The 17145-nt window shown below is 66.4% G+C and overlaps 1 protein-coding gene across 3 annotated transcripts in view; it reads left to right on the forward strand.

The window, feature by feature from the left end:
• The first annotated feature begins 4171 nt into the window (after positions 1-4171).
• GPSM1 (G protein signaling modulator 1) overlaps positions 4172-17145 on the forward strand; it is a 30870-nt gene continuing 17896 nt past the window's right edge. The window contains exons 1-9 of one of the 3 annotated variants that reach the window (XM_082401845.1): positions 4270-4388; positions 6276-6492; positions 12716-12937; positions 13795-13930; positions 14623-14765; positions 15058-15181; positions 15420-15535; positions 15888-16043; positions 16965-17073. In XM_082401845.1, the coding sequence (XP_082257971.1) occupies positions 12717-12937; positions 13795-13930; positions 14623-14765; positions 15058-15181; positions 15420-15535; positions 15888-16043; positions 16965-17073 (1005 nt within the window). In that variant the 5' untranslated portion in view covers positions 4270-4388; positions 6276-6492; position 12716. Of the gene's footprint in view, positions 4389-6275; positions 6493-10277; positions 10457-12715; positions 12938-13794; positions 13931-14622; positions 14766-15057; positions 15182-15419; positions 15536-15887; positions 16044-16964; positions 17074-17145 lie in introns of those variants that run through there. The other 2 variants (XM_082401844.1, XM_082401846.1) reach the window with 2 other exon arrangements.

The raw sequence follows: 17145 nt of genomic DNA on the forward strand, positions 1-17145 counted from the left end.
CACCAGCACCTAGATTCTTCTGGCTTCCGGAGCTGAGAGAGAACGAATTTCTGTCATTTTTAAGCCACCCAGTTGTGGTCATTTGTTACAGCAGCCTTAGGAGACTAATACGGAGGCCCTCGCCCCATCAGGCAGCATTTAACCAGCACTTACTGTGCCTTCTGTCACAGTTCCAATGGGTCCAGCCTCCCAGCGAGCCTGGGAGGTAAGTATCAGAGAGACAGAACTTGCCTGGGTTGAAATGTGAGCCCAGGCATCTGGCTCTTCACCACAGCATGGCCTGGCTTCTCTCCCCAGAGGGTCTGGGTCCACGATCCATCATCACACTCCTGGAATGGGCAGATGCCAGTGGGCAGAGAACCCCCAAAAGGGAGAAACCCACTGCATTTTCTGTTTGTCTGGGGGGCTTCCTAGCATTTATTTGGATCAGCAGATTCGCCTTCCTAATCCTGTTTGGTTTAGGCTGTTGTTAAAAGGTTCCCTCTCCCACCCCACACCCAAGGCCTGGGGGGCTTGGAGCCATCCAGGAACCTGAAGCCCAAATACACTCTCCTCTGTCTCTCTCCTTCTCTGTCTCTGTCTGTTTCTCCCTCTCTCTGTCTCTGTCTGTCTCTCCCTCTCTCTGTCTCTGTCTGTCTCTCCCTCCCTCTGTCTCTGTCTCTCCCTCTCTCTGTCTCTGTCTGTCTCTCCCTCTCTCTGTCTCTGTCTCTCCCTCTGTCTCTGTCTCTCTCCCTCTGTCTCTGTCTCTCCCTCTCTCTGTCTCTGTCTCTCTCCCTCTCTCTGTCTCTGTCTGTCTCTCCCTCTCTCTGTCTGTCTCTCCCTCTCTCTGTCTCTGTCTCTCCCTCTCTCTGTCTCTCCCTCTCTCTGTCTCTGTCTTTCCCTCTCTCTGTCTCTGTCTCTCCCTCTCTCTGTCTCTGTCTCTCCCTCTGTCTCTGTCTCTCCCTCTCTCTGTCTCTGTCTCTCCCTCTCTCTGTCTCTCCCTCTCTCTGTCTCTGTCTTTCCCTCTCTCTGTCTCTGTCTCTGTCTCTCTCCAGCACTCACAGGCCTGGGGGCACAGACGGGCAGGGGCAGGGGTTTCCATCATACAGGCCAAGGACGAGCCCGCCATGGACAAGTGAGCGCGGGTCTGCTTCATGAGCACCTGCTTCCTCCCCACAGGCCCTGGGGGCATAAACTGGGTGATAAAGCTAACAGCTGCCAGCCAGAGCCCCAGGAATGCCGCATGGCCAGGTGTCATTCGAAAACACAGTGGCGTACAGCCTCACGCACACCTCTAGCCATTTCCTGGATGTGTGTCGTCTCCCAGCGAGGTGCTCAGGACCCCGTGGGTGGACAGACCGTTTCCTTCCGGGCTTCCTGCAACACCTGCTATCCACCCTGCAGCCCCCACTCTCCAGGGACTTTGAGGCCCCAAGGGGCTGTGGGTGATGTCTTAGGGGCCTTGGGGCAATGGGGGCACATACCCTAAGACTGTGCAGAAGAATGAGCTCTTTCTCCGGGTAATGAGATTTTTAGAAATGGTGGTAAAAATGAGTGCTCTTTTTACTTAAGCACATATGTGTGCGTGTGTGTGTGCATGCACCTGTGTGTTTGGGTCTCTCCCCTCTCTGTCCACCTCTTTCCTCAGGTCCAGGTCAGGCACCTCGGCCAGTGGCACCTGGTGGTGATCCCAGCCCCACTGAGCCCTGCAGGAGCAGCCTTGTGTGGGGAGGGGGCCCCGGGAGGTGTGGGTAGGAGGAGGCGGGGGCTGTGTTCACAGCCTCCTGAGGAAACACTCTGCCTGGGCTGGTGCACCGAGCGTCACGGGGGAGTTTACACGACAGAACGCACGGAGCCCAGGTGTGTGCGGGCAGCAGGTCTCTGCACCTGGCAGGCTGCGGGGAGGCGTGAGCAGCCGAGTGAATGGCGGGGCGAGACGGGTCCAGCGCCAGCAGGGGCAGGTGGTGATGGAGGGTTGGTGCCCCCAGGAGCTCCTGCTCCCCAAGACCTGTCACCTGGCAGCCCCCTGCTCTCCGTGGAGCCGAGCCACACCTGGTCTCAAAACTGGGTGGCCACGTGGGCAATGCATGTTGGGCCCGGTGCCTGCCCACATTCCACCCTCCTTTGTGGGTCCTCTCGATGGCAGACAATCGGGTCTCTGGATGGGAGAAGACACACCTCTGTGCCGTGTGGCGAGGACCGCCTGCAGGGGTCCAGTGGGGCCAGGAGCCCTGGCACGGGCAGCTGGCATTCCCTGAGCTCTCACTGTGTGCCAGGCACAGTGAGCATCACGGTCCAGACCCCACGATCCTTCCCAACCCCGGCAGGATGGGGCTGCTGAACCCTATTTACAGGTGGCAGAACCGAGGCTCAGACAGGGAGAGCAACTTGTACCAGGCACACAGCGGGGTGGGGGTGGGGATGGCCTAACTCAGAGCCGGAGCCCTTGGCCAGCTCACTGCCCAGCACCCCCAAGAGGGTTCTAGCTCCCCCGGGAAGCTCTGATAGAAAGTTGAGACCCTTCCAGCCCCGGGACCTGAGCTCCCCAGTATCCCCGCTCGCAGGAAGGAAGAAAGAAGATGCCTTCCCTGCAGGACCACTCTGGGGCCAGGAATCGCTCCCTCACTCCACCGTTCACGTCACATCACTATGAAGGTGGCCTTCCTGGTATGAGGCACCGGGCCACAGACCCAGGGGACCCGCAGGGGGCTCACAGCAGCGGCCTCCTGGGGACACTGAGCTTAGGCCTGTAACGGGCGGGGCCCACAGCAGCCCCTGCCCTGACACTGAGGCCCGCTCAGGGGTTCCCCAAGGACGCAGGCCTGGGGCTGCCGTAAACGAGGGTGGTGCCCTACCCGCTGCACCACCCACCCTGCAGGGGCCAGACGGCGGCCGCGGCCAAGGCCGAGAGCAAGGCCTTGCCCAGCTCCTGTGGTCATCGGGGGAGGGTGACCTGGCCAAGCCGCCGCCACTGCGCTCTGGGCACAGATGGTCCCATCCCCGCTGCCTCTTCCGCAGGAAAAACAAACCAGCTCGGGACCAACAGTCCTTTTTTACCTCGTGTTTATTTTCACGGCCTTTGCCTCTGCCTGAAGCCAGCGTCCTGGGGGCTGCGCTCTGCCGAGGGTCTGGCTGGGGTGGCCATGGCATTTTCCTGACCTTAGGGCAGCTCTCCAGATAGGCGCCAGGGTGCTCCCGGGGAAAGTAGCCCATTTCCTGCCCCCCAGACTTGTCCCTGTCCCATTCGGTCACAGCAACTTTTCCAGGATTTGGAGTCTTCTGGCTGCATGGTGGGGGGGGAGGGGGGTTGAGGTTGAGAAGGGCAGCGGGACAGAACCAGTGAGACCCTAGAGCAGTCAGAGCCGAGGGGGTGGAGATGAGGCCACGTCACCGGTCAGGGCCACCAGGGCTCCCGGGAATTCGCAGGGAGGAGGTGGCCTGGCATTGGGATACTCGAGTCAGGTGGGTGGGCACGGCCCGGCTGCTCTACCTGCATCCTTCCAAGTTTTCAGCCATCCCCATTTCACAGACAGCTGAGAAGGCCAAGGTTGGTAGGCGGGACCCTGCAACCCAAGGTCTCAGAAGTGAAAAACGGGGAGGGGGAGGGGGGCGTGCTCTCAGGATCGTGGCTTCTGGGGCCAGGCCACACACACGCCTAGGTAAATGCTTCTCCATCCTCCCACATGGGCAAATTCTCACAGGGGACAGACTCGATAAAGCAGCTAGAGGGGCATCCCCGGGGCCTGCACCCCACTGCCAGTTTGTAGAGGGGCTGAGGCACGCTGGGGCCGGACTGGAGGAGAGGCAGAGGACCACCAAGGGGTGGGGGAGGTCACTTGCCAAACAGAGGCGGGAGGCCAGGCCTCCAACGGGGGCAAGAAACGGGGGTGGCGAGGCCAGCAGGGCTGCACCGCCACGCAAACGGCCTCGCAAGCCCCAGAAGCCCCCAGAAGCGAGGCCGCGCCAGGCCCCGCCCCTGCACTCACCCTGGGGGGCTGGGGGCGCACCCTCCTGAGCCCTTCGCCAGCCGAACGCTCAAAGGCTCCGCCCCTTCCCCGCCGCGGGCCGCTCCCCGGCTTTCTCCCCTCCCCCCACCGCGCGGACGGGGGGAGGGACCGGCGGCTCGGCCCGCGCCCCCTCCCCCTCGGGCGGCGGTGACATCACGGCCACGGCGGGAGGGGCGGCGCCGCGCACATCACTTCCTCGGCGCCTCCCGCCCGCGCGGACTGACGGACGACTGGCGGGCGGTGGACGGCGGAGAGCGGACCGCGGACCGGCGCGGGGCGGCGCGAGGCGGCGCGAGCGTGGGGTGCGCGGCACCTGGCCCTCGGCGCCCCCGGCCCCATGGCGGGTCCGGCCCCGCCCGCCGCTGACGAGCTGCTCGGCCCTGCCCGGCGCCTCTACTCCAGGTGGGCAGGGCAGGGCAGGCGGTGGGGACGCGCGGGGCCGCGCGGGGACCGGGCAGCTGGGGCCGCTGGAGGCGGGATTGGCCGGCCTGGAACAAAGGCGGCGGCGAGCGCGCAACGTGGCGGGGACGCCCCTCCCAGCGGGGCCGGCGGCGGTTGGGGGCGCGGGGTGGGGAGGGTGCCGGGGGAGGGGGTCGGAGGCTGTGGGCGCTGGGCCTCCCACGGCCCACGCCCTCGAGAACCAGGGCACTAGCGGGTGGGCAGTTTGGGCCGCTGGGATGGGCTGCCGCCTCCCGGATCGCCCCCTCGCAAACGGTGTCCAGGGTTTGGGAGACTGGCAGCTTCTACAGCCCTGCTCTCCTGGCAGCTGGGCCCTGTGGCACAGCAGGCATGTGGTGGGAGCTCCAGGAGCTTCCCTCCCAAGCCTGGCACCACCTCCCCACTGCCATGGCCTGAGTACTGGGTGGGCAGGGGCACATGGTATGGCTGAAGAGACCAGGATGTGTCACACGTGGGGCCCTGCCCCCACCAGCCCACCAGCCCACCAGGTGCCTGTGGCCCAGCAGATTGTGGCTGGCGTGGGGCTGCAGAGCCAGCCAGCTGGGTGGGTGGGTGGGTGGCGCCTGCCTGAAGAGGCACCGGCCTCCGGCAGGTTCATGGCTGATGCCAACGGTCTGAGCTCTGCGCCCCACGCGCATCAGGGATGACAGGGTGGCCCTGGCCAGGGCCGCGTGCCTGGTTGGTGACTCCAGGCTTGTCGAGGGTGTGCCACAAGGTGATGCCCTGGGCCTGGCCCAGGCGGGCACGGGCACTGGTGTGCAGGTGTCCGGCAGAGTGGCGCAGGCATGAGTGCTGGGCCGGGAACGCTGACTGACTGCAGCTCCTGGAGGCGGGCCGGCTCCCCACGGTGGGGACAGGCCACCGACTTGGGGGGACATCATCCTGGCTCCCCCCGGCCATCCTTAAGACCTGGGGGCTGCTGAGCCTTCAAGGGGCCTAGCCTGGCCTGCGAGGATTCTCCAGCCCGGCCAGCAACCCAGCAGCCCAGCAGCGGCCGCAAACCTCTGCTGGGTGCCCCCCCTCCCCCGATGTGCAGAATGAGGCTCTGGGGCCCCTCCCACCTTGGTCTGGTCTGTGCTGCTGGCCAGAGACACAGCCCCCATTGTGTGGTCTCGGGATGGAGCGCTGAGCCCCCGGCCTGGCTCCTGGGCCCCACGCAGGGGGAGGGGCGTGTGAGTGGGTTTGTTGGCAGCTGACGCTGGAGGCCTGTCCTAGAGGACCCTCTCCATGGCCCCGCCTTGGGAATGGAGAGCTGTGCGGGGCTGCATTTGCCCCAGGGTCGTTTCTCCGATGGAGAGGGGGTATTTTGGAAGAATGACACGTGTTGATCTGGCAGCCACCGGCTGTGTGTGTGTGTGTGTGTGTGTGTGTGTGTAGGGGAGCTATGGCGGAGGAGGCCCAGGGGCGCTGTAGCCCTGGGAGACCCTGCACAGCCAAGCCTGGGGTCCACATCGTGCTAGTCTCCCCACAGGCTTGACCTGGCAGCCGGGGGTGTGGGCTGGCACCAGGGCCCAGCGGGGACACACCAGACAGGACCCTGGCCTGGGGGAGCCGTCCCTGGGCAGGGGCAGAGCTCAGAGCGAGCGCTGGGAGGGGCCCTGAGCCTGGCCTGGGTTCCTTGCAAGCTGAGCCCTGAGTGGAGCTCGAAGGGACAAGCCCGGCAGAGATTGGGGGGCGCGGCCACACGCCTGCCTTCAGGGCCGTGAGGAGGCCCGTGCGGGTCTGGAGCCGAGCGTGTAGCCGCGGCTGGGTGTGCGCAGGCCCGGTCCTGGTCGGAGCTGGCTTTCAGAGGCTGCCGAGACGCCCTCAGAAGGTCATCTGCCCCCGCAGAGCCTGCGTGTCCGGGGAAGACCACCTGTGGCGCGGCAGCGGGCGGTGCAGGCAGCCGGCTCGCGGATGCCCCGCAGACAGGACCCCCTCGGTCTGGGCACCCCAGGGGTGGCTGTTCTGCGAGAAGCCCTGTTGTGGGGGGGCCAGGCCCGGTCCCCTCTGCCGTGGCCCCTCCTGGTGACTCCCCGTCCGCACACCCACACCGCTGCCTGGCGACGTGAGTTCAGTTCTTACAAAGCGGGTTCTGGGCGGAACTGGGCTTAGAACGCACACGGAGAAGGGCCTGAGCGTGAGTGTGCTCATGAGCCCACCGTGTCCCCAGATGGGGCCCTGGGGAGGCCACCGGGTCAGGGAGGCAGGAGTGGGCAGGGTCTCGTGGGGTGGGGGACGGTTAACACTCAAGAGCCCCAGTCCGCTGCGCCTGGGCCTGCTTCCCCAGAGCAGGGGTTTGGGAGGGGGTGCCGAGGGGCCCGGGTGGGGGGATGGGCAGGTGGCCGAGAAGCCCCCGAAAGTGGGGAAGCCACAGGCCGTCCTCTCCTGGCCTCCTGGCTCCCTTCAGGCCAGCGGCTGAGTGCTCCTGCTGGGGGCTGGGAGGGCAGAGCTGGGGCCGCGAGCACCCCGCCGTGGGGTGGCTCGTTAGAGGCGTGCCCCGTCAGCAGGCGCCCGGACGGGGATCCCACGCCACGTGGCCATGGCGGTCGGCCCTACCCCGCGGCTCCTTAGAAGCGTGCCCGTCGGCGCTTCCTAGAGCTGGGCGATGGTCGTGCCCCTCCTCTCCAGTGATTCCCGCCTCTCCCAGGCTGCCTGTCCCACGATGCTCCTAGATCCCCCGCCCAGACTGAAGGGGAGCCGGTGTGGCTTCACTGGGGACGGCAGGACAGGCGGTGAGCAAGGGCCCTGGAGCGTCTGCCCAGAGGCCCAGTGTGGGTGACAGCCCTGGACAGGGACGCTGGCATTTAGCAGAGAGAGGGGCCGATGGGGGCGCAGCCCCTGGCCGGTGAGCCTCGGTGGTGGGCGCCGGGGGCCAGGCTTGGAGACCAGCCTCGGCGGTCTGGTGGGCACCAGAGGACGGCGTGCCATCTGGGGAGACAGGCAGGTGGGGCAGGAGTGCTGATGGACAGCCCGTGGGGGCAGAGAGCAGGGCAGTAGGGGCCTGGCGGGGCCGGGCTGATGGCTACTCCCGGGGTGCTGTCTCAGGTGCCGCAGACAGGTGGGAGGGGTGTGGGGCTGGTGTGGTGACCAGAGCAGTAAGGCCGGCCACTGGGCAGTCAATAATCACTTCATTAACTGGTAAGCCAGTGGGCAGGTGGCGGGAGCTTGGCAGACACTACCCTGTCTCCTGGCCACTGCGGTCTGGCTGCTGGGAAGGCTGACCCTGGTCAGCCACTTTCAAGGAGAGATGCGCTGGGCCGTCGTGGTGTTGGATAGCAGATCTCACAGGTGGACGGGGCCTGGCTGGGGCGGGCAGGCTGACCCCTGAGGCCGCTGAAGTGGTGGGCCGGGTCTCTCCCCAGGAGGTGGAGGACTGTAGATTAACAGTTAAGCATCGGACTTCCCTGGTGGCGCAGTGGTTGAGAATCCGCCTGCCAATGCAGGAGACACGGGTTCGAGCTCTGGTCCAGGAAAATCCCATGTGCCACGGAGCAACTAAGCCCGTGCGCCACAACTACTGAGCCTGCGCTCTCGAGCCCGTGAGCCACAACTACTGAAGCCCGCGCGCCTAGAGCCCACGCTCTGCAACAAGAGAAGCCACCGCAATGAGAAGCACGCTCACCGCAACGAAGAGTAGCCCCCGCTCGCCGCAACTAGAGAAAGCCCGTGTGCAGCAACGAAGACCAAACGCAGCCAAAAAAGATAAATTAATTAAATTAAAAAAAAAATTTAAGCGTCTATTTAGTCCAGGTGGCAAATCCCAGGTGGAAGGCTGCCCCCTCCCAGAGTTTGAGTGGTGAGGCTGGTGAAGGGGGAGCTAAGACCACAGCCCCGGGCCCTGAGAGCCCTGGCCAGTCCGGCCCAGAGCCCCAGGGAGCCCCATCTCGTGCCCTGACAATAGGGCTCTTGTCAGGCCCTTGGGTGGACAGGCCTGTTGGAGGCCCCTGCAGTCCTGCAGCATGGGGGCGTGGGCAGTGGGCAGGAAGGCCAGCTCGGCAGACCGATACTGAAGCGGGTGACCTAGGGTTGCTGCAGCCCCAGTGCATCCCCAGCGGGCACGAGCACCCACAGATACCCACAGGCCTGCAGAGGCAGTGTGGAGAGACAGGCTCCAGAATCTTCTTCACTGAACAAGGAAGTGAGCCTGGCCAGCGGAGGCAGGTCTCACGCAGGAGAGGAGAGGATGGCCTGCAGTGCAGGTGTTGGGGGTCCGCCCCGGGGGGCGGAGGAGGGGCATGGGGTTGATGTGACTGTGCAGAGTTTGAGGGTTCAGCTTGTTGACAGGAGCTGCGCAAGGAGGAGGTGGTCCAGGCCCTGCCCTGCCCCGCTCAGCTGAGCTTCCCCGGAGGGTGGACAGAGGCCTCCGGGCAGGGAGGAGAACGCCCTGGCCTGGACACCCTGGGGACCAGGGCCTGGTGGGTGTGGGCGGGTGGGCAGCCTGGGACCTCATTCTCCCACCTCTACATCCACCCATCCAGCCCCTTCCAGGTCTCGGCCCTCCCAGACCCCGCAGAGTGGCAGCACCTGCTGGGCCTCCTGGGCTGATGCTGACCCCCGGGTCCTGTGTCCTGGGCGGCCTTTGCCCTGGACCTCCACACCCTCCTACTCATCCTCGGGTTCCCACCTCTGTTCAGACCCCAGGATGGTCTTGGGGAGCTGGGCCCACCCTGGGTCTGTAGTCCCCTCTGACCCCAGAGCTGCACCTCCCTTCCTGTCCCAGGGTTCCCAGCTGCTCAGCCTAGCTGAGCCCCCTCCCACCCAAGGCCCATTGCTGAGACGGGCAAGTGGCCTGGCAGGAGGGGCCGCCTACGAGTGAGGCAGAGAGAGCCTCTGTGAGCCCCGTGGGAACCTAGGGGCTCCTGGGATGCAGCAGCACCTTGGGGTGGGCTGCTGGGGGGGGAGGGGCCTGGGCTTACCACTGCTCTGCCCTGACCGAGCGCCGTGGCCCCCTCTCCCTAGCTGGACGTTGGCACCAATCCCCGCTACTCCAGAGGCTTCTCCCTTTGCCCAGAGATGGTCACTCCCGCCTCATCAGCCGTGGTGGCTGGAGGAGCTGGGAGCCGGGCTGAGAAGGTGGCCAGGGGACTGGTGGTTTCAGGAAAGGAACTGGGGGGGGGGGGTGTCTATTCCTCCCAAGACGGCTGGCCCCAGGCCCCTCCAGCCCCACAGCCGGGTTAGACCTGGGGCCTGGAACTCCTCGACGGTCAGGTGCTGGTAACCCCAGCAGTGCCCCAGAGGGTCGGGGGACTCACAGGGTGACTGGACTCTGTGCCCACCTGTTGACCCTGCTGCGTGCCGGGCGCTGGGCACCACGTGCTGCTGTGAGCCAGGCTGGGTGTTGGGGGACAGGCCTCCAGGAGGACGGGGCGGAGCCAAGCGCAGACCCTGCCGAATCCCAGCTCTCCAGGTGGGGGCCGCACTCGCCGTGTCCCTCCTCCTCTCCTTCGCTCACAGACATTGACCTGGAGCCAGCTAGGTGCCTGGTGCCCCTTTGCGCTGCGTGACGGGGTTCTGGCCCCGAGCCGGCCCCAGGGCCAGAGTGGGGTGAGAGTCCGGGTGAGCGGGACGGGGGCGCAGCCGCTGCTCCCCTGCCGTGCGCCTGCCCCCGAGGGGGGCGCGTGGACAGGTTCCCTCTGGGCGCCCGCCGGCCCGCCTCGCTGACGGTGCTGATCCCCGGCTCTGAGCCGCCCTTGATCCCCTGAGATCCACCGCAGGCCCTGGGAGGCCCCGGGCCACCTGCCAGAGCCTCAGCCCACCGCTCTGGGGTGGGGGATGCAGGGGGCCCTGAGGCCGGCGCACCCCCAGGACCAGCCGCCGAGGTGGGGCGAGGGCTGGCTGGCCAGGAGAGAGGCCCGGAGCCCCGCCATGCCGGCTGCCGCCACGGAGGGCCCGCCTGTGGCCCTGAGCTTGGCTGAGAAGGCCGTGTGCAAAGTGGTGTACGGCGCCCCCCGCCCCCGCCCGCTGCTGCTGCCCGTGGGCCTGGAGCTGTGGCTGTACGTGCAGAAGATGCGCAACCTGCAGAGGAAGAGGTGCGGCGGGGGATGGGTCCGAGCTGGAGGTCACCATGCAGTTGCAGGTTCTTGGGACAAGGAAGGGGGTGGGGCTTCTGACCTGGGACGCCCCGCCTGGTGCCTCCCCAGGTGGCCTCCCCACGTGCAGGCCTGGTTAGCTTTCCCAGTCTGCAGTTCCAGGAGACTGCTTCAGACACCCCAACATTGCGCCCCTGCCCCCTTGGCTTCTAGGCCCCGGGCCCTTCCCAAGCCAGAAACCTCCTCTGCTCTGAGCCACTGACGCCACATGTCTGGGCAGGGAGGTGGGCGGGGGGAGGCCACACCTGTGTTCAGATCTGCCAGAGCCAGCGGGGCTCCAAAAACACCTGCGTGTCAGACTGAGTCCCCGGGAGGAGAGGGCAGTTAGCCGTGTAGGGAGCAGCTGGGCAGGGGCACGCAGGCCTTAATTAAGGAGCCCCGTGCGTGGCCCTGGTGGAGCGGGGCTGCCCGTGGGCTCCTGCGACGTGGCATCCGGAGGGCCCTTCCCAGAGCTGCTGGCGAGGGGGCTGCTGAGGACTGGGCATGGCGTGGGCGGGAGGCGAAAGGGTCTGGCATCCTGGTCTCGAGGCCACGTCCCTGACCCCGGCTCTCTGAGAGGCCACGGGGCTCTGCTTGAATCGGGGGTGGGGGAGATGGCGGGGTCCTCTGGTGCGGGCCCTGCATCCTCCAGGGGGGGAGGAGCCCACTTCCCCAGGAGGAGTGGCCCCGACGCTGGGGAGTCGTGAGTGGACAAGGGGCGTGGTGAAGGTGCCGACAGAAGGCGCTGAGCCTGTGGGGCGCGGGGCGCTGGGCCCAGCTTCTCCAGGGGCTCAACCAGCCTCACCCCAGCCTGTTCTTGAGGTGTAGCTATCGTTGTAAATACAAGTACCCTGTTGGTAACGCAGGAGCGGAGTGAATGGGGCGTTGTGGTTTCTATCAAAGGGGCGTTTGGATAAAACGGTTGAGGGACTTCCCTGGTGGCGCAGTGGTTAGGAATCCGCCTGCCGATGCAGGGGACACAGGTTCGAGCCCTGGTCCGGGAAGATCCCACATGCCGCGGAGCAACTAAGCCCGTGCACCACAGCTACTGAACCTGCACTCTAGAGTCCGCGAGCCACAACTACTGAAGCCTGCGAGCCACAACTACTGAAGCTCGCACGCCTAGAGCCCATGCTCCGCAGCAAGAGAAGCCACTGCAACAAGAAGCCTGCGTGCCTCAACTTGAGAAAGCCCGCACGCAGCAACGAAGACCCAATGCAGCCAAAAATAAATAAATACATAAATTTATTTTTTAAAAAAGGAAAGAAACGGTTGAGAAACACTACCCTAAACAACTTCATTTTTTAAGGGAATGCATTGGTTCCCCCCCTCCAGTAACTCCTGATCATTGCACGATTCTAACAACGAAGCAGGGCCAGCGCGTTGGGGTGCAGCTGGCTGTCTGGTGCGCACGTTTTATTATAAATTACTGTCTGTAGGTTTTCCTTGAACTCTGATGACATCCGAAAGCAATGGGAGTAAGGGGAGGATAATGGGGCGGCCCAGAGCCGGCTCCCGCCTTTCCAGGGGCTGCTCTGCTCTTGCCCTGCGGTCTCAGTGGGTGCGGGGTGGCAGGGGCCGCTTGCCTCGGTGGGGGCCCTCTCCCTGGCTTTTTCTGCACCTGCGCCCCCAGCCCCCCTTGGGCCCCAGCGCAGGCCGTCGACTCAGATGCAGCCACGCCCCGCCAGAAAATGGGAGGTGAGGACAGGTGACGGCCGAGTCCCCAGCGCCCCCCCAACTCAGAGCTTGGAGGGTGGGGGCCCTGCTCCAGGATGCAGGACCCGGGAGGGGCTGGGATCGGATCCTGCCTGTGTGGCCCTGACCATCTGGCTGACCCTGTGCGCCTCCGTCATCCTCAGCGGGGATCAGGGCCTGCCCCAGGCCACCGGAGCCACTCTGGAGGGTGGCAGGTAGCGCCTGGCCCAGGGGCGGCCCCTCGCCCCAGCAGCTGGGACTGGGGGAGGGAGGTAGTGTTTGCAGGCCGCCTCTGGGCGAGGGTCTGGCCGCAGTTGCAGATTCATGCCGGGTGCCCTGGGGGTGGGGAAGGGGAGCCTCGAGGCTGTGGCACAGGTGAGCCGCACCGTGTGCCAACCTGGGCATTCACCCAAAGAGAGGTTGACGCCCACGCCCCCGGGCACCGCACTGGCCCCGCGGTCCGAGTGGTGACGTGGAGGAGCGTGAGGGGCAGGCTGAGACCCCCGACCCCTCCCCCCCGCCCAGGATGGAAGCCTCGTGCCTGGAGCTGGCCCTGGAGGGTGAGCGGCTGTGCAAGGCTGGCGACTTCAAGGCGGGCGTGGCCTTCTTTGAGGCCGCTGTGCAGGTGGGCACCGAGGACCTGAAGACGCTGAGTGCCATCTACAGCCAGCTGGGCAACGCCTACTTCTACCTGAAGGAGTACGCCCGGGCGCTGGAGTACCACAAGCATGACCTGTTGCTGGCTCGGTGAGCTCGGCTGCCCCAGCTGCCCTGTGCAGAGTCGCCCTGCCCCTGGGGGGGCCCCCCCCCAGCCCTGCTCTCACCACGAACCCGGCCAACCTCCTCCTGCTGGCCCCGCCCACTCAGCCCCACCTGACCCACTCCCCGCCCCCCCCCCCCCATTTCCCAGTGTCTCCGTTCTCCTCGGGCCTCCAGAACTTCCCCGCTGCTGTCCCTCCTCGGAACACCCTCCCCTTGCGTGTTCCCTGCCCCCTCTTGCTCCTTCAGGCCTGCAGGACCCCCCCCACCCCATCAGCCCCCAGATCTCCTGGTGGGGGCGGAGCTTCCGACCACCCTGCCCTCAGGCCCTTCCCCTCCAGCTGGTGAGCGCTGGTTTCAGCGTCCAGCCAGTGTGTGGTGCCGGCAGACACGCAGCAAATACACCCTGCATGGTTAATTCCCTCTGCCAGGCCCCCAACTCTCCTGCCTCCAGGCCGGTCTTCGCAAGCCCTTCCCCCAGACTGGCCTAGCAGAGAAGTGGTCCTGAGCTGGGCCCACCCGCCGCGGGACCCCTGCCCAGCACCATCCCAGTGTCCGTGGGCTCCCGGTCCTCCCAGGCCCTTGTCGCCGCCACCAGGGCTCCCTGCTGGGTGCAGGGTCCCGCCGCCACCAGGGCTCCCTGCTGGGTGCAGGGTCCCGCCGCCACCAGGGCTCCCTGCTGGGTGCAGGGTCCCGCCGCCACCAGGGCTCCCTGCTGGGTGCAGGGTCCCGCCGTCACCAGGGCTCCCTGCTGGGTGCAGGGTCCCGCCGCCACCAGGGCTCCCTGCTGGGTGCAGGGTCCCGCCAGTCCTTGGTCCAGCCCCTCCCTCTTTCCTGCCCTCCAGGACCATCGGTGACCGCATGGGGGAGGCCAAGGCCAGTGGGAACCTGGGCAACACACTCAAGGTGCTGGGCCGCTTTGACGAGGCCATTGTCTGCTGCCAGCGGCACCTGGACATCGCCCAGGAGCAGGGGGACAAGGTGGGTGGCGGCCCCTGACCTGTGGCCCCGTCTGGGTCTGGGATCGGGGCCGCAGGTGACACCACTCACAGCCCCATGTGCTCCTCCCGTGGGACGACGGTCCCCTTCAGAAACGAGGGCACTTTGGCTCACACCGACACTGTGGGGCTGAGGCCCGGGCTCCCATCTTCCATGTCAGCTCCCCTCTCCCCGCCCTCCCCTCTGAAGCCACCAACACCCCCAGTCACTCCTGGGGCCAGAGGGAGACGGGGGTGGGGGCCGGCTCTGGAAGGAAGCTGGCTGGAGAGGCAGCACCGTTCGAGCAGCGGTGACAGCCCTGCTCTGTGTCCTCCCGCCGCGGCCCTGTGGGATAAGCATCCCTGCCCCTGTGTGGACCAGGAAACTGCGGCGGAGAGGCGACTGACTCGCCCCAGGCCACCTTCGGAGGTGGTTGAGCAGAGCCAGAGCCCTGACCCTTGGGTGACCAGGAGGGGTGGGGACAGCTCCCTCCCTCCCCGTGACCCCTACCTCAGTGTCTAGACTTGGTGCTGCCACCCCCCAGGCCCTTGCCTTCGGGGCCCGAGAAACAGCGGGGACCGCGGACCAGGCGATGGGAACACCAGCTCTGTGCGCACAGGGCCTGAGCGGCCGGCTCCTCGGGGGCTGTGGCTTTGGAGACGCCCCCCCCCCCCCAACCTCAGTGTCACCCACAGGTCGGGGAGGCGAGGGCACTTTACAACATTGGCAACGTGTACCACGCCAAGGGCAAGCAGCTGTCCTGGAACGCAGCACAGGACCCTGGGCACCTGCCGCCTGCCGTCCGCGAGACGCTGCGCCGGGCCTCCGAGTTCTACGAGTGAGCAGGCGGGATTGTCCCCGCGCTCCGCACACGCGGGGACCTGGGTGGGCTCCCTCCTCACCCCCACCCGCCCCTGTCCTCAGCCTGGCCGGCACAGGCTGCACCTGAAAACCAGAGTCGGGGGCGGGGGGGAGGCTGACCCGAGCCTTGGAGCTCAGACCGTGCAGAGCCGCCCTCATCTGGGGGCACGACCCGGGGATGGGCTGTGTGCAGGCCTCCACTCAGCGTCTTCTAGCCTGGGCGGGTGGGTCGCTGGGAGGGACACAGCTCAGACAGACTCGGCCCCCAGGAGGAACCTGTCCCTGGTGAAGGAGCTGGGCGACCGGGCAGCCCAGGGCAGGGCCTATGGCAACCTGGGCAACACCCACTACCTGCTGGGGAGCTTCACGGAGGCCACGACCTTCCACAAGGAGGTGAGCGGGTGGCAGCGACGGGGTGGCCCCGACATAGGGTCGGAGCGAGACGGCCGGGACACCCCACCAGCCCCCTCGCTTCGTCTGGGCTTGGTGCCGGGGCTCCCGGGGCTGCCCCTCTGGGCGCACGGACATCAGGCTGGCCGTGCTGGGCAGTGGGGCGGGGGGCAGCACCTGCCATCTGCATCAGGTCCCGGGCTGCTCCGTGACCACGTGGGCCATCTGTCCGTGTCCTCAGCGCCTGGCCATTGCCAAGGAATTTGGAGACAAGGCGGCAGAGAGGAGGGCCTACAGCAACCTGGGGAACGCCCACATCTTCCTGGGGCGCTTCGATGTGGCCGCCGAGTACTACAAGTAGGCAGCACCCCTCCCACCCCCACCGCCCAGCCAGGGAGCGGGTGGGCCCTAGGGGGGTGAGGGAGCCTGGACCCTGGGCCAAGGAGGCGCCCACCCCAAGCTCTGCCCTCCCAGCCTCCCCAGGGGCCATGCGGGGGGCTCTGTGCCACCCCGGAAGGGCGACCGATGGAGCCCAGAGAGACCCCCAGTGGGGTCCTGGGGCTGGAGGCCTCGGGGCCAAAGGGCTGCTTCCCCACCGCCCCCCACATAGCCCTTGGGAAGGGGCGCTGGGGGAGCGTGAGCAGTGCCCTGGCCCCTGTGGAGGGGGATCCTGGAACCTTCCTTCCTGGGGTGACCCCCGCCCCCACAGGAAGACTCTGCAGCTGTCCCGGCAGCTCAAGGACCAGGCGGTGGAGGCGCAGGCCTGCTACAGCCTGGGCAACACGTACACGCTGCTGCAAGACTACGAGCGCGCCGCCGAGTACCACCTGCGGCACCTGCTCATCGCCCAGGAGCTGGCCGACAGGTGCGTGCGGCAGGGACGCGCGCCGCCCCGCCCACACCGGGGGGCCCCGATCGCCCCTCAGGCCCCCGGGCTGAACAGCAAGCTGATTACAGTGGCCTAGGCTCGCTGGCCTGGGTCTGAGGCCCTGCTCTGCCGCCGACCACCAAGGGACCCTGCGTGAGGCGGCCCCGCCTGGGCTCAGCCTCCTCCAGCAGTTGGCCACGCCGCCCACTGGGTGGGACTGGCTGAGACCAGTGGACGCTGGGCCAGCTGCTCGCAGTGACCCTTGGCGCAAGCTGGTTGGGGGGGCTGTGCCCCAGTGCCTGGCCCATTGCCCCCTTGAACGCCCCCGTGCCCCCCTCTCTCCACGTCTGTGTAAACGTCGGTCTCTACAGAGAGACAGACTGGCTGACCGAAGACCCCTAAACACACAGCCGTGCACGCAGGTCTGCGGGCGGCAGTGGCAGCAAGAGGGTTCGGAGCCACAGGCCAGGGCCCCTCGCGGGTGGTGGAGAGGAGGGGTCTTCTAGGGAGCTGCTCTGCCGGGGGGCCTAAAGCGGTTTTTGTTTCGGGTGATGATGCTTTGGAACGAGATGGAGGCGGTGGTCGTAGACGGTAAACGTACGCAGGGCCGCTGAACCGTGCGCTTTACAGTGGTTAACTTTATGTTACGTTTTTTATACCTCCATTTAAAAATTTATGATCAAAGGAATGAGGTCACTGCTGCTCAGGGAGCCACAGGGGTGAGAGCCTCACCGGCCACTAGGGGGCAATCAAGGCCACGCCAGGGACCCTGGACCACCCACGGAGCACCCCGCCCCCCCCATCCCCAGTTCGTGATGGGCCTGACCACCCGGAGGCTGGGGGCTTGGGACGGCTGGACTGGTGGGCAGGCTGGCAGGCCTGGGGTGCAGACGTGGACTCAGTTTCCCTCCCTGGCAGAGTGGGTGAGGGCCGGGCGTGTTGGAGCCTGGGGAACGCCTACGTGTCCATGGGGAGCCCAGCACAGGCCCTGACCTTCGCCAAGAAGCACCTGGAGATCTCCCAGGAGGTGAGCCGGGCCTGCCCTCCCCTCAGCCCCCAACCCTGGCCTTCGCCAGCGTTGGAGCCCCCCATCCCCAGT

This window comes from Balaenoptera borealis, assembly GCF_965194805.1.
Source record: "Balaenoptera borealis genome assembly, chromosome: 8".
NCBI classification, from domain to species: domain Eukaryota; kingdom Metazoa; phylum Chordata; class Mammalia; order Artiodactyla; family Balaenopteridae; genus Balaenoptera; species Balaenoptera borealis.